Below are 24553 nucleotides of genomic sequence, written 5' to 3'. Positions count from 1 at the left end.
ACTGAAATTTAGGAGTGAAATTCAACTACGGCCTCCTGATTATGTATTTTGTGCAATTTTGGGACGGATGCCCCTGGAAGGACACTCCACTCACAGTCCCGCCTACTTGTTGGTTTCGTGCGCAAAGGCAGGCACGGCGATCTTACGGTGGGGGATGGGTGAAGGCTCTGCAAGCCGTTTGGCGATTGGTCGGAACAGAGATTCGAAGTAACAACACGCTCTGTGATTGGCCGTGTAGACTCCCACGAGGGGTCTCATCCAAAAGATTTCCGAAAGGGTTTATTGTTTCTTTGCTTTCGGGAGCCGAAATTGTTTGCTATCTACTCAGTTCTACAATCAAATAAAGAGACGGAAAAATGGTATGTGCGCCTCGGCAAATATTAAATGTATCATCCAGGGTATCGGCACGTTAGTGCTGCAATTAATTTGCTACTGTAGAAAGTGTTGTTTTGAATTTAAACTGAGGAAATTCGAGCAGAAGGTGTGTGGTTAAAAAGCTTGCTAAAGAGCTAACTGTCAGCTAACACGTTAGCATTACCATTAGCGCGAGAAGTCTGGATTTTGTTGCCTTCCCGTTAGAGGTAACATATTTGCCGCGATTGGTTTGTTTTTCGGATAGTTCGACTTTTGCAGAAACGAAGAGTTTGATTGGAAGTATAAATCCGGTTACATACTAACGTGTTTTTTCACTCGGTGTAGCCTGAGCCCATCTGAAAGGTGGATTAGCAACCATTAGCAACCAAGAAGCTAAGTTTAGCTATTTCATTAGCTTAACGGTTGGTTAACTGCTCGTAGTTGACCGTAAGTCGTGCACAATACGTCCATAAACTAGTAAAATGGAGTAAAATTCACCCCATGCTTTCTCTGTGCCTAGCTTAGTTTGACTTTGAGGCAAACTTTTCTCCTGTTGGAATCTGTGAATGAAAACTCACAGTTGACCGTCTTAAAGCGGCGCGTCTGTTTTGTGTTTGTCGCGGGGTCAGTGGCAGCAGCCCGCTAACAGCATCTCATGTCTTTTTGTTAGAATGAGTCTGTGTTAGTTTTTTCAGCTTAATCTGGTTGTTTTTTTTTATGATTTATGCGGGCAATTTCTGGCAACCACTATCAGTGCCGCTCTTCTATGTTTATGTTTTACTTTTGATTGGCGGGAAAGCAATACTAGTTTAATCGGGCATCTGTTACCCATTGACGTGCTAATGCAGGGCGTTCAGTGTTGACTTTATTGTTTGATTAATTTCCCTTTTTGCAATTGAACCACTCCATCCGCTATTATTTGGTTAAATGTCATTCAAACATGAGGTGATGCTGTTTAGTTCTTGTTATGCAGGGCTTATTCTTTCCCAAAGCACAAGCACTGTAGCCTCACATTTCTGCTTCAGTTTTTTGTCTTGCGTGTCTGATTTAATGTGCTTGTTTGTTGTTTCACCCCATGCAGGCTGGTGGCAAGGCAGGAAAAGACAGTGGCAAAGCCAAGGCGAAAGCAGTGTCCCGCTCCCAGAGGGCTGGGCTGCAGGTAAATCTCTTTCCTTCCCATACGCCCATTTGTGGTTTTACTGCATATCTTGCGTGTCACCCTCCCTGGTCACAGAGGGGTTGCCCCTTTTTTGCTTGACTCAAACCACTGTCTCGTGTCTGTTTCCTGCCAGTTCCCAGTGGGTCGTATCCACAGGCACTTGAAGACTCGCACAACCAGTCATGGTCGTGTAGGAGCCACAGCAGCTGTGTACAGTGCTGCTATTCTTGAGTACCTCACTGCTGAAGTAAGCGTTCCCCATTTTGTGCATGTTTATTGATAATGTCGGGCACTGGTTATCACATCATGCCGTGTTTCTGTGTGAGATGGTGCTTTTTGCGTCATTGGTGGTAATTTTTTTTTCTCAGGTACTAGAGTTGGCGGGTAATGCCTCCAAAGACTTGAAGGTGAAGCGTATCACTCCCCGTCATTTGCAGCTGGCCATCCGTGGTGATGAGGAGTTGGACTCTCTCATCAAGGCAACAATTGCTGGAGGAGGTGAGCTGGCAGTTTCCCAAACAGAATTCTGCTTTTTTGTTTTTGTCTTCAGTGTATGTGCATCATACTCGCTTTGATGCCGCAGTGATCTGCTCACTCTGTTTGTTACATTCAGTAGAAATATTATTCTGCCGATCACAGCTGCCTTTGCATTTAACATTTGATCTCACCAATTTTTTCTTTTGTTTTCAGGTGTCATTCCCCACATCCACAAATCCCTCATTGGGAAGAAGGGCCAGCAGAAGACTGCATAGACGCCATGTTGACCAGAAATTTCGGGGCTTGGGCTTTGATAGGACCAGGAGTTCACATTTGTTCTTTTTTATTAATATTATAGCAAAAGAAGAGTGATTGTTAGGCTTTGTGTTGTAATATTTTCCCATAACTAGAAAAAAGTACAGAAAATCCCTTAACGACAAAAAAAACCCTTTGTATGTTATTGTAGTACGTTTGACTGGGGAGTTCATGATTATTTCAAATGGTGACAGTGAATTTGTTTGATTGGCCTGGGACTCTGTAATGTTTTATACTGAAAAAAGAAATTGTTAAAACCATTTTTTATATAAAAACTTGTTTTGTGGTTATTTTCTTGAAGTTACAATATTTACTATATTACAAGTTTTTAAGCAGATTTTTTTGGACATCAGCATGGATAACAGCTAAATGTGAGATGGTGCTTTTTTTTCCTCTTGACTTACTGTAATATTTTGAACTGCACAAGGATAGTGATGTATTAAAAGTTGAATTTTTTACATCAAAGTGAAATATCTTTGAAAACTACTTATTGCAACCTCTGCTACCTTTTTGTGTTGTTACTAGCAGTTCAGAAATGTGTTAAATGCTGCTGCGATCAGGATTCTGATCCTGCAGTGTTTTTGCCTCACTGTGGAGCCATCTGTTAAGTACATGCCACTGCTATGTGGTTGGTACCTTGGTGCATGGAGGAGATTGAACATCTGGCAGATGTGAACCATATCAGTACTTAGAAAATGTACCCACAGTTCCTAAATGTATGCACAAACTGAAATGTCCCATCCATAACGTTTTTCAAGTAAAGAAGTCAAGAGTCTTTTCTAAAAGCTGTGTTCAGGGAAATGACGTATTTTATCTTTGAATAAATACCCGTTGCATGTTATCCCTGGCTTGGTTTGAAACCAGTACTTGACATTAATTTTTGAAGTTGTGAATTTGTATGTCATGCTTGAGGTGCTTCAGCTGTCCTACAGTACATGGGGGGAAACGATGCTGTCTACCAGAATGGTTGTCAAACACATTTTGATTATTTTAGAAACTTAAGAAGTTATTCTCATAATGTACAGCTGTTGCACCAAGTGAATATCTGCCTTTTAAAGAATTGTTGATTGTTATACTGTTTTAGTTTAAGAATAGCGTATACTTAGTTTGACTAAGTGAATCATAACTTGGTCACCTGACCATAAAATGTGACATTTCCAACAGTGTAGCCACATGATTTGTCCTGCTGCTTTACAATTGGCCAGCAGGGGGAGCCACTGACATTCACAATAACATCTCTTTAGTTTTCCTGGATTATCAATAGGTAAAACTGAGATAAACAGCATATATTATTCCTTCAGCTTCAGAGATGCACCATACATGTGTCAAATTGGCATTGGACAAGATGAATAATTACAAAAAAATCAATGAATCAAGCAATGACACAAACCCACCACAGAGTGTAACTACTGTGGTAACAAAGTTTCTAACACGTTCTTGTGAGCATGTTTGAAATTCCTGTGGCATTATTTTCTTCTGGTGCTATATGAATACATTACAGGAACAAAATGGATATAAAATATTTACAATAAAATAATTATGTAAGGTTAGGCATTGAGGGATTGTGATTTGAAATGAGTTGCTGATGCCCTGAATCGAGCATGTGTCTGTGATGGGAACTTAGTTGTGAAAATAATTAAAACTAATAAAATAGAATAATAATGAAATAATATGGAAACAACAACACTACTCGCTGAAAACTGGATTTAGTGTTCCTTCAGTAGTCGGCAGCCTGTCTATCCTACCACTTTCTCAATACACACAATTGATTATTGTATTGATATTTCAAGGTGTGTTTTCATTTAAGAAAAACACAGTCGGTCTACGTCTTCTCCATATGGAGTCTTACATGTTCCACAAACACACGGACCAGACTGCTGTACAATTTGTTCAGAAGCTGACACAAAAGTACAAATCCTGACATAATCGATCAAAAAGATGGAGATGTATCACTTCATATGAGCTGCGCACACACACACACACACACACACACACACACACACACACATTGAACCGTATGCCTCACATAACATTGACTGCATTCATCTGAACAACTTACACATTCCCATGGTGTCCTAGAGCAGTTTATCCAACGTGAACAAGGCCAGTTCAGCCGCTTGTTGAGAGAATCATGTGATATACTTTATATATATTGTCAAAATCTGCTGTTCAGGGCTGAAATATGTCAGTTGTGTTCACACTGTTAGCTTTTTATTACTACATTTGTGTTGCTATGGTAATTTTTCTGAAGGGCATTGGTGCTGTTGAGGGTGCTCAAAACCTTGAAAGACTTCACTTCAGTTGACACCACAGCCATTCCAAGTGGCAGGAGAACAGCTGAAGAACAAGAACAACACTGACTTCAGCCGATGTTTGTGAAGAGATAAACGGTGGTAGAAGTATTGAATTTATTTACTTTGCAATTGAAATGGCTCATATTACACATACAAGTTTGTTGGATCATCCAGGTCGAACTTGTTTCAAGAGTCTGTCTAAAAGTGAAGTGTTTGTAAAATGATTAAAGTTAACTCAAGTATGATGAGTGGATACTTTTAAAAGGGATCCTTTTGTGGAGTTTAAACTACCACAAGGACTCTTGTGGACACAATGAGAGGCAGACATGCTGTTTCTCAATTTTTGGTGCTATTTTCCTGCTTTCCAATCAGTTGAGAACTCAGATAGCCCTCAACCGGACAAACAACTCTCAAGATCTAGATGGCAAGATCATATCTAAAGTTAATGTGACATGAGGAAAACCAGGGCTGCTTCTTTTTAAGAGTCTGTAGTGACAAAGGGGTAATAATTTAAATCAAAGGAATCATTCAACATTAACAAGTTCTGTGTAAGAAGACGAGCTGCAACCAGCCACCAGTTAGCTTTGTTTTGCACAAGGACTTGAAATAGGGGAAAGAGCTAGCTCATCTGTGTCCAATGGTGACAAAACCAGCCTAACTGCACATCTGTAGCGCACTTATTAACATGTTTAATCTTGTTTGTTTAATGCGTACAAGAAGCAAAGTATTAAAACATTGAAGTGAAGTCATTGCACTGTGCCAGAGAAGCTTTAAATGTGCTGTTAGTCAGATTGTCTGTTTGGACTGAGCCTGGCCAGCTGTTTACCCGGTTTATACTCCTTAATGCCAAAAGAAGCTAATGGCTACTGACTCTATCTCCATATTTAGCGTATGGGCATCAGTAAGTGTTATCGATTTCCCCTTTTAACTCTCAGCAAGAAAGCAAGCAAGCCTTAAAATCATGAATTGTTCTTTAGAGGCTTAAAGATGATGAAGACAAGTTGATTTTTGAGTCTCATTCCCAACTGATCAAGAACTGACACTTTGTGATGGCGGCGACCCATCATACAATCCCAGAGCTTCTGTTTTTGACGAGCTGGGAAACCCAAAGCGTCATTATTTGGGAATGAGACTCAAAAATCATCTTTTCTTACAAATAGCACCGTTAACAATTATTAAACTTTTGGAAATTTGATACAACCTAATTCTTGCTCAATTCTGTATTTTCACAATAACTTTTCCTAATTAACTTTTGTTTCCTGACAGAAACATGAAAGACTCTATCAAGGGTTTTCTCCTTTGTATCCCAACACCTCAGCGTCATGCTCATCTCATTATTTTCCCTGCAGCTCCCACTGGCTGAGGCATCAGAAAGTCTCTTTGTCACATGAGCTGCAAATGATGTGGAAGCGATGAGTGATGAGACTGCAGAAGAACAACCAGGGTGACAGGAACAGAAAACTGTTGATTTATAAAAGGGGGAAAAAAAAAACTTCTGAAGTTCTGTTTACTCATGTCTGACTCAGAGGTGTAATGACTCTGAAATGATAAAGGATGCTGTGGCGGCTCAAAGCCCAGCACTGACAGCGAGGATTGTATTATGACACTAACAGGACTGACCTTTGCAGGAGCAGGAGTAACATCCACAGCTGGACTTTTCTTTAAATGAGAAATCCTCAGATTTGTTAATTAATTGATGTCAAATACGAGCTGCCTCCTAGGAGATTTGACAGGTGGTCAATTCTTACATATAGCACCTTTAAAGTGGTAGTTCGGGTCTTTGATGTGGCGGTGTGTGAGGTATTTATCCTTAGTCAGTGTATTACCTGCAGTAGATGCAATCCCATCCTGCCTACTCTGTTTGACTCACAGGTGATCTCTGGGAGGGGCCACAAAAATGCCTGGACGATTGCTGGAAACATAAATATGACACCGAAACAGAACATGATTACCTGCAGATTTCTCCTTTACCAGATCATCACATGTTCCAAACTAAAACTGATGTTGAGAATAAATCAGAAAAGTTGGTTATCAAGCCTCTACAAACTCTCAGAGTATCCTCAAATTATTTCTCTGATCAATTGTGACATCAGACGTGTTGTCCACATGAGCGCCAGCCCCTGTGGGAACACATGAAAGACGGAGCTGCCTCACATCTTCAAAGAGCGAGTATGATTTGTTTATTCTTACATCTCTCTCTCCCTCTATCTTTACAGTTTTCTCTTGAGGATGGTGGGAGGGTGACAGCCAGAGGTCAGCCTTCAGCTCCCATTCTCTTCTGCAGCGAACAGGAGATGCCTGAAATGCATTGCTGGTGTTATGATTCAACCTGTAATCAGTTCCTGAAAGTATTTGCTGGTTTAAACACCTTCTGTCTGCTGCTGTAGATCTTATTCGAGGGGGGGAAAATCTTGTGAAAAGATCTCTTCTTCCCAACATGGAAACATCATTAGTAAAACCTGGAAGAAGGCACATTTTGGTTGCTTGTTCGGGTAAATCATGTAAAATCTAGTTAAACCAGACTGTTAGCTCCCTGATTTCAATACCAAGAATTATCCTTGCAATCAATAAGAGAGTCAGCAGTCCCTGCTCAGCAATATAATATAGTCATGTGCTGGTAAAACGGGTCACATTTTAAAAAAAACATTTTTGCTGTGTGGAAGGCCTTTCTTGTTAGATTTAGAGCTGAACTCAGATATTTTGATAATTGACTCATCATTTAAATCAGAATAGAAATAAATATTTTTTTTGCTTTAACGTATCATGATGAAGTAAATGTTGATTGCACAATAAAACGGCTGTAGAATAATGACACCATCTATGTTTAGATTGTTTCCCTATAAACTTTGCTTTCTTGATGCAACTCTGTTTGCCACAGGGCACGAAATCTCCCCGGAAACGAAGGCTGACTGGCAGTCCGGTCGGCTGACAGCCTGGCACCATTTCAAATGACTGAATAAACTCAACCTTTGCCCTGTGTTGTTGGTAGCTGTCACTGTGACAAAAATGATCCAGTTGTTTTTTTGCGACCATCTGTTTAAAGGAAAAGTTCACTCAAAGACCTTATTCACTCCCTTGAGATGTGTTGCATGCTCACAGTTTTCAACTTAGCAGCTGCAGTGAAGGTTTTGGCGTAAATTACATATTTTCAAATCAATTTGGGATCTCGTGGATTCCAGATAATCTGTTTTAGGGGTTGTTTGTGCCATCTCTGTCAGTATTTAGGAGAATGCTGCAACACTGCTTTGCTGTGAAGCTCCAGAAATTTCTTGTGGACCACTAAACTGGCCTGAATTTGACATGAGGTTGAGTAGGAAGTGACTGAATTTTCTTTCTTTTTTTTTTTTTAATTTGTTGCAGCCCTGGTTAGATTTACACCTGCTTTTAGAAGCTTACACACCGTCCCTACTCAACCATGTTGAACCTTACACCCTGTGTAATGGATGGTGGCTTAGTGAGACTCACATTAAACCAAAGCAATGTCTGCATTAAAAACAACCTGCTTATCCTTTAATCCTTGGTATAACCTTTCTGCGCTGATGTCAGTCTGATCTAGTCTTTCCATAAGAACTGAATTAAATTAGGTAATCCATTCTAGCTTTGATTAAAGCAGGTATCACACAGGTGTGATTTGTTATAGGATGCTGGTGAAACTGGAGGTAATTCCTTGACTTCACGATGAAAAGAAACGGAGGCGTCCTTTGATCGTCTGACAGAGAACATCTTCATACACTTTGAGCAAGAGGAGCTTTCAGAGAGACCTGTCAGCGTCTCTATGTCGTTATGTTTGATGTTTTTCAACCTTATAGCTGGGTTCAATGCAGGCTGGTACCACACAGGAGACTCTAGGACTGAACACATTTATTAAAAGTCTTTAAAAAAAACACAAACTAACTAATAGTCAACATTGGCCTTGAAACTAAAGAGAAACCAAAAACCAGTATTCAATGTGGCCACTTTCAAAACAGCTAAAAAATAGAAATTTTCACTGAACATCAAGTAAAATAACAAAGAATGAAGTAAACAGGATGCTTCAACTAAAACAGTTTTGCTAACACACAAACTCGTTACAACTGTTGATAAAAATCAAAGCAAGAAGTCGGTTTCTGTTTGAAGTCGTCTACATTGAACCTCGATTGACTTTTTATGCAATTAGAGTTCATAGTGCAACAATGAGCTGATTCAACCACCTCTCGTCTATTTCTACATCACTTCAAAGGCCGCACATCTTCTTTTCACACCCCACAAATGAGCGCAGACGAGCAGTGAGCTGTGTTTTCAGTTTCAGACTTGTGTATGGCACAGTTGTCGTAGCTTCATCAAGTGAGTTTATCCAAGGAGGCACCGGTGTGGTCTTGGTAGAGGTTTATGTTGGACACATGTTCAACACAAGCAGTTTGATTTCTCCACGTCTTCACACACATACGTGCTGCTCTGGTTGGCCACATGTATACCTGAGTAGGTATCAACTACAAGAGATGTTATGACTTTACTTGAACTAAAATCTGTCCACTCATCTACCTACAAACACACACAAACAGCAGTTTTCGCTCTCCCTCTGTGTCCCTGAATGTGTTGGCAATGTTCAGGAGGTGTTTTATCTCCACAGCTTGCCACTGGATCAGCACCAGGAAAACGACCTCCCAACCATTTCAAAGAACAACTTGTTGGGCTTCCTGAAGTAGCGACACAGCTTCTGAAAGGCCTGGGTGCTCAGGGGCGCATGCGGCCTGCCTTTAGACTCGTCCAGGCACTTGTCGTGCCCAGCAGACAGGAGACAGTAGAAGCCCTTGGTGGTGTTGTAGTAGAAGTTGTTGGGGCTTATCCTGGGCGGCAGGTCCAGAAACCTCTCGGCCTTTCTCAGCTCTGGGAAGGGATCTCGAATGAGGGCGTCGCCGTCCACCACGTGGATCTGCTCCCTGGGGAAGACCTCTAGCCAGCGGGCCAGATGCTGGTGGTACAGACTCCTCTGCAGCGCCTTGTACCCAGGGTCGATGTGGCCCTTGTGGATCAGGAGTTCCTCCAGCGGCTGGTAGGGCTTGTGGCGAGTCAGGCGATTGTGGAGGACTTGGGTGTAGTCAGAGACCAGCCTCTCAGCCGGGTCCCGGACGATGAGCAACAAACGGACGGCGGGGTTCATGTCCCAGATGCGCACAGGAACCTGAGGGGCAGCAAAGTAGCCTGGGGTCTTCTCCACCGTCAGCTGACTGGGTAAGGTGAAAGGCATCTGGGCTCGGTACCAGGCTAGGCCCCGGCGGTAGTGCTCCTCCACGTTGAAGTAGTGCACCTAACAAAGGGACAGAAGGTGAAAACCTTTCTTTAACAGGACTGAAAGAATTATAAAAATGTATCTTTTAGCCTTGCACCATTAAAAAGACAAGCCCTTTTCATTTAGACCTCATCTTGTCCAAACGTATCTATTCCTTCACGCAGCTTTCCAACTTTGCAGTCCTCACTTCAAACTGCCTCGGTGAGGATTTCTCTCTGTGCAGCTTCTTCGGGACAGGCCTGTCATCATTCATAACCACTAGTACACCGAAAACCTTATACAGGCTGAGCTGACTGTGTTCTCATTTTATCCATGCCTCTCTACACTAATAATGATCACAGAGGAAAAGTTCACAGAGAGTGGGACACAAATTCATCTAAACATTTTCACAGGTTAAACTCGATATATGAGTTGAAATGTTTGTTCCTATTTGGAAACAGAGTTTACTTGGGAAGGTGCACTTGCATTAGCTAATCAGCTATTTATGTTTCAATAAGGGCGCATGGCACGAGTGCGATATGAGTCAAGATTTTAGTGGGAATGGTCATATTTGCATTTCATTTTCACAGAAAAAAAGAAAAAAATGATGAGGATTAATACATGTACAGTACATGTCAGCTCTAAACTAACTGGCTTTGTATGTGTTCTTTTTGTTTGCTATGTCATTATATCATTCTATATGTAATGTGTATATAAAAACCATCTCTCCTTTTCCAGTCTTTAAAGTGCTTGTCTTGTGCTGTGCTATTTTGTTTTGCGCCTGGTAAATCTGCAACTCAGAGACATCTGAGATCATAAGTTATTTTGTAAGGTTGGGAATCACTGGATTTATCTTCAATAATGTTTGGTATTTTACAAGCTAATCTATTATTTTTCCTCGTAAGTTGTCTTCTAAATCTTCTTCTAAAGAGTTCAAAAGTTTAAAAATCAGTTCAAAAGTTCAAAAATCAAATAAATATAAAAGTTTGACTTTCAATGTAGTGGAATAACAAGACAGAAGATGGAAATACTCAAGTAAGGTACCTCAAACTTGTAGGTTGTGAGATTTTAAGTACAGTGCCTGACTAAAACCTACTCAGTTACTCTTAACCACTGTTGACAGTACAGTTATTAGGTGATGTGACAGTGATAGTTACCTCGGCCTTTGCCACTTCCACATCTGGGTGCAAGTTGAGCATCTCCAGCAGGGCTCTGGTGCCACCTTTCCGCACGCCAATAATAATAGCACCGGGCAGCCGCTGCTGGGTGGCATTGTATGAGGAGGAGGAGGAGGAAGATGAAGAGGAGTCGGAAGAGGAGCTGGAGCCCCCGCTGCGTAATTCCCTTAAGCACACAGACAGCTGAGTCTGCAGCAGCAGAAGCACCAGTAGTGCTAGTAGCACTGTCCACAGCATGGTGCCACACACACAAGCGCGCACACAGAGGTGGAGTAGAGGTTATGTGCACACACTCATGAAGCTCTCGGACTTGTACAGAGCTGTGCTTGTTATCAGTCAGCAGGGGGCCTCAGGAGGAAGCTCTTGGATTAGACAACCTAGGAGTCAAGAAAAAGAGATGGTTATTGTCCACTTTTGGTGTCTCACTTAGATGGTTTTCATCGAGTTTATCACAGATACAGACTGTAGCTCTTGAAACTGCAGCGTCAAATAAAAATGTCAAAACAAAGAAAAAAATCATCTCTTATCTTCTGTCTGCAACCATCTAATAAGGTTGAAGCAGTAATTGAAGCAAGGTCCAAAAGAAAAAGACATACAGTATATTAAATACAGTTACCACATGACAACATGGTGATATCCTTAATGTTTCAAGCAAGTGTGCAACATGCAGAATACACTTTTCTGCATACAGTACTCATACAGTACCAGATCTCCCGAAGACTAAAAACACAGGATTAAATATGTGAAATTATTCCTTTGAGCGGGGGAGGACGCAGTGTCGGCTTCACTCAGAGCATAAGAGTGTACAGTCACAGAGCGCTTCTCTTCATCTCATATAGATACAGTGTAGGTAATGCCTGCTCGACTGTTTTGTGATCCCATATGTCCGAGACGGCTCTGCAATCTAATATGCCATTTTCCAAAGTCCCAGTCCAAGCAGTGGCGGTTTCAGCCCAGAATATAGGGCTGTGATGTGATTATGGCGAAAAGATGCTAAAATATTCATCTACATCTAAGGCAGAAAGAGAGATGATGCATTGAAAATTAATGCTTTTCCAAGGTTTAGGGTCTCCCTAAGGAGCACTAACACCCCTCTGAGTTCAGCTGAACCATTTTTGCAGTATGGAGGACAAGCTGCAGTGAATCCTCGATGTCTGGATGCGGCTGTTTGTCTCTTGGAGTTGGGTTTGATCTGTGTTTGAGGAGGTTTCCAGTGATGGAAGAAGAATTCAGATCTCTTGCTTGAATTAAGTAAACCTACCAATACAAAAATGCAAAAGTTAAAAAGTCCTACATAAAGGGGCACTATGTAGTTTTGGCCTCCAAAGGGTCACAAGATAAATCTGAGCATTAATAAGAGAGGGAAAACGTTCTGATACAAAAATCTGTATTTATAATTTGGATTTTACTTTCCTCTCTGTCCGGGAATAATAATTTAACCTCTTCAGGTCAAATGGGTCGATGTGAGAAGTCCAGAGGGGAAATGTCTGTTTGGTGAATCTGCTGACAACTTGGAGACATCTGAAACATGACAAGGACCCACAGCTACACACTGTCACAAGTCAATGTAGTGGAGTAAGAAGTAGAATATTTCCCTCTGAGAAGTATAAAGTACTAGAATATGGAAACAGTAAAGAAGTACCTCAAGAAGCCTGTGATCAGCGAACATCATCACTAAAATTGTTTATATATAGGATAACATTCATAATACTGTATACTGAATAAAATACTGTATTATCTTCAGAGACACTGAATAGAAAAGCACTATCTGTGGGCCCTTGAGCAAGACACGCACACCCCCATGTGTTGGAACAGAGCGGATCAGCTGCCTGACCGCAAAGCTCCCTTTATTTTGCTGTGATGATAAAATATTTATCTGTTACTAATCTTCATAGCAGTTGCAATGAAGTATTGTATTTTGTCAGTGCTGGGTCAGGTAAATAAGAAAACAGCACCGGCATCAAAACGGTCCTGAAATTGTTTGCAGCAGTCATTTCCCAACAACTTCTTAACAGTGCTCAAAACTTTGAGTGAGGATTTCTTGAAACAAACTCTCCTGCTTTTTCTGTTGTTGCTGTTACTGTTGTTATTGAGCCGAAGCCACCCTGATGCAGCGATGAGTTATTAATTAGTGTAACAATGTTCTGGTTCAGAGGAGAAACCCTGTCTCGCGTTGTTCCTGTAGCGGACCGTTAATTGCACCTTCAGGGAGCATCGCTGCACCCCCGACCTTCTGTGCTATCCCCTGGCTTGGTGACACTGTCGTCATCAGAGTGTTGCAACCTTTGCCATCCCTCAATGTAAAGCAGTGTGTGGGTTGGTGTAGGCGCTTTGGGTGTGGCGACTGTTCACACATTTCCTACTTTTTGTCTGTTCATCATATTTTCATATTTTAAGTCATAGTCAAGGTTGAGAATTGAGAGGCTGCACTTGATGACCTGAAAATGTTGTTTTTTCTCCAAGGTGCAGTGTCACCACTCACACAGACAGACATGAGATAAAAGTACAGTTAAAAGAATTATTAATGACCCTTCTCACCCGCTGCACAGTGAAGTTGAACTTTTACCCACAGGGCGACGTTATAGATTACAGATGGCGAGAAATAGCTTCAAGAAATCCTTTGTCAGTGCTGTTAAGTTAAGAAATGAAACAGACTGCTGCTCCTTTGCTGCAGTTTTTTGCACAGTAGGTTAATTACCTGAACACTTGCATATTGTCTATATTATGGAGATTGTGAATGTGTTTAGCTGGGAAATCTGTTTCTTATGTTTGTGTTAAAATGTTTGTTACTGTGGCAGTGACTGAGTTGGTCAGAATGAACTTGTTAGTGCTCTTTAAGCTGGCCAGGTTTCCATCAAAATCCATCCATCCCCTACTGTTATGCAAATATTAGGTGTTGGTTCACTGAGATAAATGGGTTACAGACTGGCTACCACTTGAGGGGGCAGATGATGTTGAACTGCAGTGTTGTTGTAACGTGAATGCAATGGAAGGTGGGAGATGGACTGCTATATTTAGTGGCTGAATTTATCAATAACACCTTTAATAATTGTTTACTCAATATTCAGGGAAATGTGCGTAAATGTAGAAAATGCTAGTGCCGTTGTTGAAATAAGGCTGTATGTTTAGGAATTTTATTTTAAAAGCACAACTACATTTGTCTAGAAACACTCACATAAAGAGATTTAGGAAGTTTTCTCTCATCACGTAGGAAAATGTGCTTAAATGTATATGCTAGTACACCCAGTACTAGTACATTTTATTCTCCTCATTCTCTTCAGCAGAATCAGTGTTTTTATTTATCTTGATTTATATGCCAACTCCCCCAACTTCTTTGTTATATTACGCCCTTTTTTTATTTTTATTTATTTTTATTTTTCCCATTTCAACTCAGGTTTTTAAGTGCAAATTAAAAATGCATTTCTATAAGGGGGATGGAAACCTATACTGTTTCTTTAACCTCAAACCGTTTTGACATTCATGTCTTGTTATTTACCGGCCGACATATACTACACCGATACTGATAAATCTCCAGCCTGTGAGTTTTTTCCTCATTTTTTCATAAAAATGATGTGTATGACTTCTGGCCTTAATGTACATTAGCTGCTGACAGCGAGAAGAAGCACCTACAGTCATCATTTTGATGTGTAGTGGCAAACTGTGGGCTGATGCAAATCACTGTGTGAAATCTGTGCAGTTTATGTGTGTGTGAGAGTGAGCAACAGAGACAAAGAGAGTGATCTTTTGGGAGGCTTGTGTGTCTTTGTGTAGACGTGTGTGTTGCAAAGCGAGACACATGCCTTGTGTTAAGTGGTTGTGTGAGTCCCTTGTGACTCCTCTGTAGGCTGGAATATTCCCCTGCTGCCAAGTAGCTTCGCTTCCACCTCACCTCATGACCTTCCTCTCTCAGCTCCTCCTCCCACCCTCCCTCTCACCTTTCCTTGTCTTCGTCACCCCTCACCTTTGTTCTCTCGTTTCCTTCAGCCTGTTTCTGACTCTTTCTTCGTGAGTCGTTTGAGTTCCTCCCTGTTTACGTAGATCTGCTAACAAACCCCAGCACCATGCTAATGGGGATGCCCTGCAGCAGCCTCTTAGCTGCTCATAAATAAAACACAAGCACACCTTTCTGCCCTGAAATATTGTTGAGTCGATGAACTTTTAATCTTGACTGATTGGAAATGAGACAGGGTTGGATTTAGAAAAGCTTTGTCTACACGTCAAAAGTGCCCCGTCCTCAATTCACTTGCAGCAATTTAGCTATTAAGACTTTTTTCCTTAAACATTTTGATTGAAAACCTTAAAGGGGCACTATGCATTATATTAACACTATTAATGAGGTAGTAATTCAAACTCAGAAATATTTATTTTATCTATAACTGAATAAACAAGCTGTTCTCAGAGGAAAATAAGGTCCCCAGAACACTGTTGAAGCTAGAAAGGTGGCAGGGTCCGCCAAATATAAGTAAACAGTATGAAACTGTGTTGTCCTTTAAGGTCAGTTTGTTTATTTAGTTTATTCAGTCATTAAAACTAAGAAAGTTTCTTCCCCAAAACCTTTAAATGTATTGTATGTATCATTTTTCTGTCCTTTAAAATGCACACTAGTAGATTATAAAATACAAATCCAGAACTAGCAGATATAAATATGTTTTATTTGATACTGGAGTAGGCTTGATCGAATTAAAGAGTGCTGTTGAGCCTGGGCGGAGGTATGCTCTCTCCAGCAATTTAAATTGCTTTTGTGAGAGATGGTATTATACAGAGTATTTGATTGTCTGCACACAGTTTAAAGCTCGTTGTACTTCATGCTTGGCCCTTTTGGTGTAAATGACTCAAAATCAAAACAAAATGGCCGACTTCATTAGCGCCACTTAATGGCTGGACTGCTCAGCGCCATATAAGCTCTAACTTAGCCCCTTATCCCTGCTCAATGAGGCTCACATGAGTCATTGCAAGTCCCCATCCTTTCCCGCTCATTGCTCCTTATGATTCACATTAGCCAGCATGGATAGGGAGAACCAGCAACAACAACAACAACAATGCCAGATTGTCAATGATGCGTTAATTCACCATCTTGACAAAAACAAGTATCTATCCAGGCTGGAAAAGATGGAGATGGAGAGAAAAAAAAGAGACGGGGTGGAGTGTAATTATCTGTGAAACACAGATGCTGTCATCTGCGTATTGGGAAAGTCTCCATGTCTTATAAGTTTTGATGTGCATGTGTGTGTGTGCGTGTATCTCATCTCATCTGCATGTGTGCAGCCTTTGCCTTTTGTGCCAGCACGCAGCATGCGACTGCCCGCGATCCAGGCCTTTGGAAACATCTTTTTACTGAGCGATGGTATTTGGGGGGGTGGGGGAAGGATTATCCTGTACGGAGAGACAGAGGGTGGCAGGGATGGAGGAGACGGGCGGTAGGGAGGCAGGATGGGGCTGAGGTAGAGTTGGTGTGTGCGTGCTCCGCGGGAGGGTGTGTGTGTAAGGCAGCAAGGAAGATTGTCCCTGGTAGGGGGTGGCATGGTGAAACGCTTTGGATTGCCAAGCCTGTCACATCACCATGGCTGTGAGAGTCAGATAAAACTCTCCCTGTTCTCCTTCCTTTCTTTCTTCTTCCATTCATCCCCCCTCATCTGTCTCTCTTTCACACTCTGGTCTCCTTCCTCTGCCTTTATTTGCTGGGCTCGACCTTAATTTTCTCGCACATTTGTCTTTCTCTACCTCCAAACTTCCACCTTGGCCGCACTTCCTCAGTTTGCTCACGCTAGACCAGTTGGGCTTGCCGATTATGGCACACAAACACCACAACCATGGAGATGATTGCCTTTCAGAATGAAAACCTAAATGTAACAAGGCTGGTCTCATTTCCTATCGTGTTCCCATTACCCGCCTGGAGCGGAGCTGGCCAACACTCTGAGGGGGGTCTGTAATCAAAATAGATGAAGCCATCTGAGAAAGACGGGAATCGGTCATGCTTCCAGATCGGGCCGACTGCCGGCGTTCTTCTTGTATTTCTCAGTTATCGCACAGAAAAGATGGAGAACAATGAACAGTGAGAATTCGGATGGTGGTTTAAGATGTTTTTTGACGATGTATGAATACAGAATAGTTACTCACGAAGTCCATCGTTGTCCTTTGTCCAACACAATATGTTACAAAAACCCTTTTAGGCCCAACAAAGCTTCCTATCTACTGCGAGGTCTTTCAAGGCTCATAGATAAGATGAAAGACATATGAGATGTGGACGAGAGAGTGAAAACAGCTCTCCCGTCTCTATTGAAGTCAAGGAGTTTCGCCTCTTCCAGGCACACCGTGTATCTGTGCGAGACGTTCGAGGCACCCTGCACCAGGTACTCGACCTGGGGAGAGATATGCTTAGTTACCCACATGAGTGGAAGATTTGATGTTTTCCTGAGAGAGACTCAGAGTGAAGAACAATACAAAGAGAGGAGGAAATAGACCGAGGGAGAAAAACAGAACGGCCAAAGTAGCTCCTGACAAGAGTGTCTTTCTCTGTGCTGCCAAAGTGTGTATGAGCATCATATGTGCGACTAGAATACTCAGTGAACATGAATAGAAAGATACTCTTGAATCAACAAGCCCTCCAAATTAATGACAGAATATGTTGTTTCTCTATGCCCTCTGATCTGATGCTACTATCAGCAGGACGGCGTCATTTCTTTGTGCACTTGCTGAAACGTCTCATTCTGTTCTTTTCCTTGGGAGTCTCTTTTGAACATAGTATGATCCCACAAGAGCAACAAAACCAAGTCTGCAAAGCCAAATTATTTTCCAACAGCACTAATTGACTGCTCGGTATGTGTTTCTCTACACTTGATTTGCAAACTGTGTCAAAAATGATACATCTGTGGCAATGAAATAAAACCTTTGCAGCTGGGTCTCTGAGCAACATCCTCTATATACATTCCCAATTTATTCCCCAAATTATATGAATGATCAAGTTGAGAAATGCCTGATTATTTTTTTTAATCTATAGCACACAGGCTGCAATATATGTTAGCAACATAATTGATGTTAACATTACATGTAACTACAGCTATCCCTCACAAACACCATTCATAATATCAGAAGTGTCTCACAGTTTACTGGCCTGATATTGTAGTTAGCCAAGACAACTATAGTAACTAAGATTATGTCCCAGTGTCAAGCTGCAGGAATAGTATGAACACATTGTAATGGTTGTACCATGTAACAGTGACATGGGTCCTCATTTGTCCTGTTGATTATTTGACGGATAATAAGAGGGGGAACTTCAAATATAAGCCTGTCAGAGCACCACATTCAGATTAGGCTGCTTGCAAATGACTCCGAAAGCGACATATATGACCATTTGAGTGTACCAGCAGCGGGGGTACCGGAGAAACACATGTTTAATGTTGTAAAATGGTCCCTTTATTGGTTTGGGTTCAAATAAGTACGTTATTGTACGATCAGTTACATACCTACTGTAAGTTAACTCACATACGTTCCCATTCATCCACCTCCTCCCTCCCAGACTCTCTTTACATCACCTGATTGAATCAATTTGAGATCTTGGACCATCCTGTGACTGTATTTCGTCGAGTCAGCTGAATGGAGCCTTTTCGATTTTTTTTTGTTTGTTTGTTTGTTTTGTTTTGTTACTTTCAAAACAAGTCCCCATCTCCTTCAGTTGTTTAGGAGAATGATGCAACACCATTTTGCAGTGAAGCTCCACAAATGTTTAGCGGATTATGAAAATTCATGACTGATTTTCACTTTTCGGTTAGCTTATCCTTTAAGGGGGAGGATGGTCAGAGGATGGAAAGGCTATTGCAAAGAGTTAGCAAAATTTCTACATTGATTAACAAAACAACCCTGAACCTCCCATTTCGCTTTCTGAATAAGGTTTAATCAAACCAGTCAGTTGAAAGTTAGTGCACGATAGGCAACACACCACAGTACACTGTCAGCTTTGCCTTGTCAGGATTAGGCCTAGTCCACATGTACACAGGTATCTTTGGACACAGGGTCTAACAAATATACATATCGTCAGTGTTTTAGCACCGTTTCAGATCTGTCCAGAAGAAAACACTGACAACAGAGTTTCTGAATATCTTCACCCTGGAAAAAGATTTCCGAAAGCTCCTTTTTCAGTGAACTAAAAACGCTGTTTATGTACCAAAGGCCAAAACACAGAGAAAAAGTTTACTATTAAGAAATACCTGTGTACATGTGGACAGCGCCTGAGTGATGATCAGTTCCCTTAGACGTGACAACAAATCATTTGCCCAGTACTACAAGTGCCTTTACAAATACGTTCACATTTAAAAGTGAAAATATGACAAAATAAAGTATCTACACATATGTCAGGATGCTTTCATTGGTGTAAATAGGTGTTAATGTCTTACAAAGTATTAAAACAATTAAACGGCTGTGCCATACTGCCAATCGCCGCTCGGATAATAAAAACACAATTTTCATTTAATCTAATCTTCTATCTTCTGAAGTCAGATGAACCCAAAGAACATCAATCGTTGCTTAGTTTGTATTCATTTCTTGTTTATTAGCTGCCAAATTGAGGCACTTAATTTGCATTAGCATTGCAAAGTAACAGTTTATCTAGTAAGGGATTAAAACAGATTCTCAGCTGGTTGCCAAAGTATTAGTGATTAAGTTTGTATCAAAATAAAAGGAGCACAACAATTAACCATAATCCTACACAATGTAGTGACTTTACAAATACAATAGCTTCCCAGACAGAACGCCTCTCCTCACCTCATGTAATTTCATCATTTCTTCATATGGCGGCTTCTCTATCTCTCTCACTCTCTCTCTATTTATATGTCGCTCGTTCTGACCTTTACTGAGGTCTGTCCATCTTTTACCCATCAGCCCCCCGCTGGTTTTCAAATTAGACTCTTTGGGGGGAGAAAAAAAAACACTCTCTGAGCAGCCCAGCGGCCCACACCCACCGCCCTTTCACTCACTCATAATCTTACTCACTCACACATGCATAACACCCAGATAACCCAGCCCACCCTACCCTACCCCACCCTACCCTTTCCTGTTTAAACCCCTCCCCCCTCGACCCCCCTCCCCTCCTACTTGCATCTTCAGCCGTGCACGCTCCAAGATCTGGGTCAACCGTATCAAACACCAAAATGCGCCTGCTCCTTCTCCTCTCTGGTGTGTGTTTAGTGTGTGTGTGTGTGTGTGGAACACAAATATTGAGCGTGTGTGGGAGAAGAAGTGGGGGTCCTACTGTTGTTGTTTTATCAGAAAGTGCACAGAGGGAGACTGATTAGGAAATCCATTTTTATCAAAGGAATCTTTTTGTGCATGCGTGTGTGTGTGTGTACATGCATAAAAAAGCAAGCTGTTTCTGTAATAATGTGTATGTATGTGTGTGTATGTGTGTGTGTGTGTGTGTGTGTGTGTGTGTGTGTGTGAGAGAGAGAGAGAGAGAGAGAGAGAGAGAGAGAGAGAGAGAGAGAGAGAAACAGAAAAGCATGCTGGGAGTATGTGTAAATTTGCTCTAATTAAAAGAGGTTTTGGCCTGAGTGTCTGGGCACACAATCGACAGCCATGTCTGCATGTCTGGGGTGTGTGTGTGTGTGTGTGTGTGTGTGTGTGTGTGTGTGTGTGTGTGTGTGTGTTTAGATGGCCCACCTGGCACAGGACGCAGCGTATTATGGAGGTAAAAACAAGGTTTCCTGTCTGTCAGTGCTTGGTCACCACCTGAGTCAGGTACACGATGAGGCCGTTTATCTGTTCCATTTTTTTCCACCTTTGTCTGACGTTCTGTCCGTCCTCCTTCCTTCTTGCTAAATAGTTTATCCACCGTTCAAAGTTGAAATCCAGCAGTAGCAATGACGTAATATCCCTGCGAGGTGGCTTCAATCTAAAGAAAGACACCTTTCTTTCACTAGAAAGAGCTCACAGAGCCAAGGTTACTAAATCTTTTCAAATTTGTTCACACCTGTACTTTCGTGACTCTTTGTTCTTAGTTCCACTGAAGGGAAATCTTCATACTACAGCATGCAGGATGTATTAGACAACAGTGTGGAAGTGCTGTGGCAAGGGGAAGGTTCTGTTTTAACATGATAATTCCTCCATGCACAAAGCCATAAAGACATGGTTTTCCAGTTCCCTGACCTCAATCCCATCCAACACTCCTGGGTGGAACTGGAACGCTGACTGTGAGTCAGACTTTATCACCCAACCCCAGTGGCCAACCTCACAAATGTCATATACCAGAAGTGGAGGCTGTAAAAGCCGTGGGTTTATTAGGGGAATATTGAGTCAAATCTGTCACCACTGACCTGTAGCCATCTAAATGGATCTTTGCGCTATAGTGCCACATATTGGCAAAATCATAACAATATTTTTCAGGATCACCAGAGGATGACTTGTCACACTGCCGATTTATTTGAAAAAACGCTGCAAAACTGGATGTTTAGGCCAAACCGTGATTTTTTCCTAACCCTAACCAACTGGATTTTGTGCCTTAACCTAACTAGAAGATAAGCACAGCATTGTGACAAGAGAAAAATTTAAATTTACCCTAATGACACATAAGATTTTAATTTATCTGTGGTTTTGCAGAAACGTATATTGCTATTTATACTGGTGATTGGGTTAAATAATCACTGTAAGTTGTAAAGTTGTAGAAAAGAAAAGAAAAGAAGAGAAAAAGAACAAATACACTTGAGATAAATCTTTATTTAACACGGTGGAGATAAATTTGGCTGGCTGTGGTGGATGATGGTCACTCCTTGGAGGGATAACTCGTCATTTGTATTACTGCAGCTTCACAGACCACACACACCATGCTTAATTCACACCCATGTCCCCTCCCTGCTGCCAACATCCTTGTTTACACACACACACACACACACACACTTACAGACATAACATATGTGGTCTCTCTCACAGTGACAGTGGCCCCGACAGCTTGGCCTGACAGCGAGAAGAGACTGACCTGTCAGAGTGGATTTAACCCGACTGTCACATGTGACAGGGCGCTGTATTGTATTGTATACTGCATGTTTGTATGCGTGTGTGTTTGGGAATGAGGGATGGGGGGATTTGGGTGCGTCCCTCTTGGCACATCCGCGAGGTCAGCAGCTCCAGGGCAACAGACACCATCGACGTGTTTTTTTGGGTGAATTCAGCGCCGTTTGCTGTACGTTTGAGTGTCACGCTTGTGTACATATGGGCGTCTGGAACGAGGCTGAGCTGACAGATGGGGGCGGGCAAGTTGTGTCTGGTCAATATCATCACGGGCCAACGAGCCCAAATATTATCTGGGTCCTGAACTGTGGTGTTTCTGGGTTACACACTGTACGCGCAGAAGGAAAACAAAACAAAACAGAGAGTGATAGAGGGTGGAAAAGCAGATGGTGTTTATGTGAAAAAGGAGGATTTGAAGGTTGGAGGAAGACGAGATGGAAAGTGAGCGACGGATGAAGGCAAAGGGACATGATGTGCCAGCACCATCAGGTGTGTTTGAGCGCCTGCTGCGAGCTTACCATGGCAACAATTGTTTAGATCGCTCTCACCTGGGCAGTAGACTCCAGGGATTGATGATTATTAAAGCAGGGAGGTGGAGAAGGATAGAAAAAGAGAGAAAGAGACACTGAAGAGAGAAGGAGGGTGGTGGTGGTTACAGATGATGCCACAGTTGGTGTGGTGTTACGGCCAAACGGTGCCCTACGGCGACAGTAATAAACCGAACCGGCTGCTCGTGGCTTTGTTGGCCAAAATGGACGATTAGTCTGATTGGTGTCTCAACTGCTCAGCCCTGAAGTCAACACACACACACACTGTGAGACAGATACCCCGGCTAGCAGCTATGTGACACCATACTCATTGGTTTAAATCACGAAAGTCCCTTATGTCCTAATTGAGCCCTAAGCTGTTCTCCTAACTGCAGTTCTGATGTGTAATGCTGTATGTTCGCATATGCAATCACAGGAGGTGATGAAATTGAACTGAAATGGGACAAGGCAGGTTTTACAAGCAGCTTTTTGGCCTCCCTACGTAAAATCTGCCACTCGGGCAGGTGAGGTAAACTACAAGCTGTCAGCATGTTACTGAGTTCATGTCAAATCCCTCTCAGAGAGGGTTATAATTTATTTCCTCTCTTGTTGCTTTCATGTTGGAACATAAAAACAAGTTTGTGTCGGGACGGTTACAACAAATGTGCAGATTATCGACAAGTTGTCAATAAATGTCTACTTTCCTGTATGCACTCGCACCTGCATTTTATCAATATCATTTACCATGGCGATTGGCCTGGTATCCAGAACCAGAAGTTAAAGGTGCACTATGTAGTTCTGGGGAAAAAAGAAGATGAAGAAGATCTTCATTGACTGATTTTTATATGCCTAAACAAACTAAATAAATAAGCTCTCTTTGTTTTCATGACTGAATAAACGTACTAAACAAACTGACCTGAAAGGACAACACAATTTCACACTGTCTTACTTACATTTGGCGGACCCTGCCACCTTTCTAGCTTGAAACAGTGTTCTGGGGACCTTGTTGTCCTCAGAAACATTTATTTTTCTGTTCTCGGAGTTTGTTTTATTACCTCATTACTATTGTAAAAATCAAAATCTGAGTTAAATTTCTTCTCCAGAACTACATGCAGTCACTTAAATTTGTTTGTTACAGTTATTAACATGCCACATATGCGACAAAAACAAGATGTATGACACTGTGAAACACAATGAAAGCTATTCTTTAATCTATAGATATTATTTCTGCATCTTTATGCTTCCTTATGTATCAAATGTTACCTCTGATGTGTGTTAGAAAGAAGAAAAACAACAGATGAAGCCAGAATGTTTCCTTGTGTGGATCATTAGGACATATGTGAGCTCTCGGACATAACTGTGTGATGATGTGCTGTGCTCACGGTTTAACTCGCGGGTCGCTTTTAGAATAATTTGACCGTTTAAACTTTTGCAAAAAAAGTGGATCTGCAAGCAGAACAGGAAGCACATAATGGACGGATTCTTGCAGCGGCAACAAATTAGGCAGAAATTCTGACTCACAGGCCTGGACGTGGGTGCAAATCCATGCACATGTATTTACACGCACAAACACATTGTGATGTAGCCGAACACATTACGCTCTGATCACAGCGTCCGCTCCGTGGCTATTTTCACAGCTCCACTGGTGGTGCATCCTTACGTCCTTTCTCTCTCCCTTTTCTTTCTCTCTTTGAGCCCAGTATCCCACTGACTCTCCAGACTGGCTCGCTCGGCCCCTCAGCACACATACACACACACACAAATGACACACCAACACAGGTACGGATTCACAAACTCATTCCCCCACACACACAGAAACGCAAACATGCACTCTGTCATTCTTTTTTCTCGCATTCACACTCACTTATGCACACAGATGTGTACACACAGCATTACATTTACACACACACGCACACACACAGCGGAGGACATGAGGTGCCTAGCAGGGGGCGGTTTTGATTGACCAAGCACTTTATGACTCTTAAATGGCTTTACTGCCTTCCTAC

General features: G+C 41.8%; 2 protein-coding genes across 3 annotated transcripts in view; one reads left to right on the top strand and one right to left on the bottom strand.

Annotated features, from left to right (window-relative positions):
- Positions 1-191: 191 nt before the first annotated feature.
- Positions 192-3146, top strand: h2az2a (H2A.Z variant histone 2a; the record flags this gene model as incomplete). Of its 2 annotated transcripts, XM_084360488.1 has the most annotated exons (5): positions 192-359; positions 1436-1513; positions 1647-1760; positions 1882-2011; positions 2204-3146. In XM_084360488.1, 5 exons carry the CDS (start codon positions 357-359, stop codon positions 2263-2265), a joined length of 387 nt encoding a protein of 128 aa, XP_084216614.1. In that variant the 3' UTR covers positions 2266-3146. The 2 variants fall into 2 exon arrangements, with proteins under 2 accessions (XP_084216614.1, XP_084216613.1); XM_084360487.1 differs by lacking the exon at positions 192-359 and having other exon boundaries at positions 1430-1513.
- Positions 3147-8443: 5297 nt separating this feature from the next.
- The window catches only part of hs3st1l2 (heparan sulfate (glucosamine) 3-O-sulfotransferase 1-like 2), a 37344-nt gene continuing 21234 nt past the window's right edge, over positions 8444-24553 (bottom strand). Inside the window, exons 3-4 of the mRNA XM_084358892.1 lie at positions 11005-11402; positions 8444-9886 (exon numbers count right to left, since the gene is read on the bottom strand). Of these exons, the coding sequence (XP_084215018.1) occupies positions 9221-9886; positions 11005-11262 (924 nt within the window). The 5' untranslated portion in view covers positions 11263-11402 and the 3' untranslated portion in view covers positions 8444-9220. The remainder of the gene's footprint in view (positions 9887-11004; positions 11403-24553) is intronic.

Source organism: Pagrus pagrus (genome assembly GCF_965226575.1).
Source record: "Pagrus pagrus genome assembly, chromosome: 8".
Taxonomy (NCBI): domain Eukaryota; kingdom Metazoa; phylum Chordata; class Actinopteri; order Spariformes; family Sparidae; genus Pagrus; species Pagrus pagrus.
The sequence above is the reverse complement of the archived record's forward strand: the minus strand, read 5'-3'. Positions and strand labels throughout refer to the sequence as shown.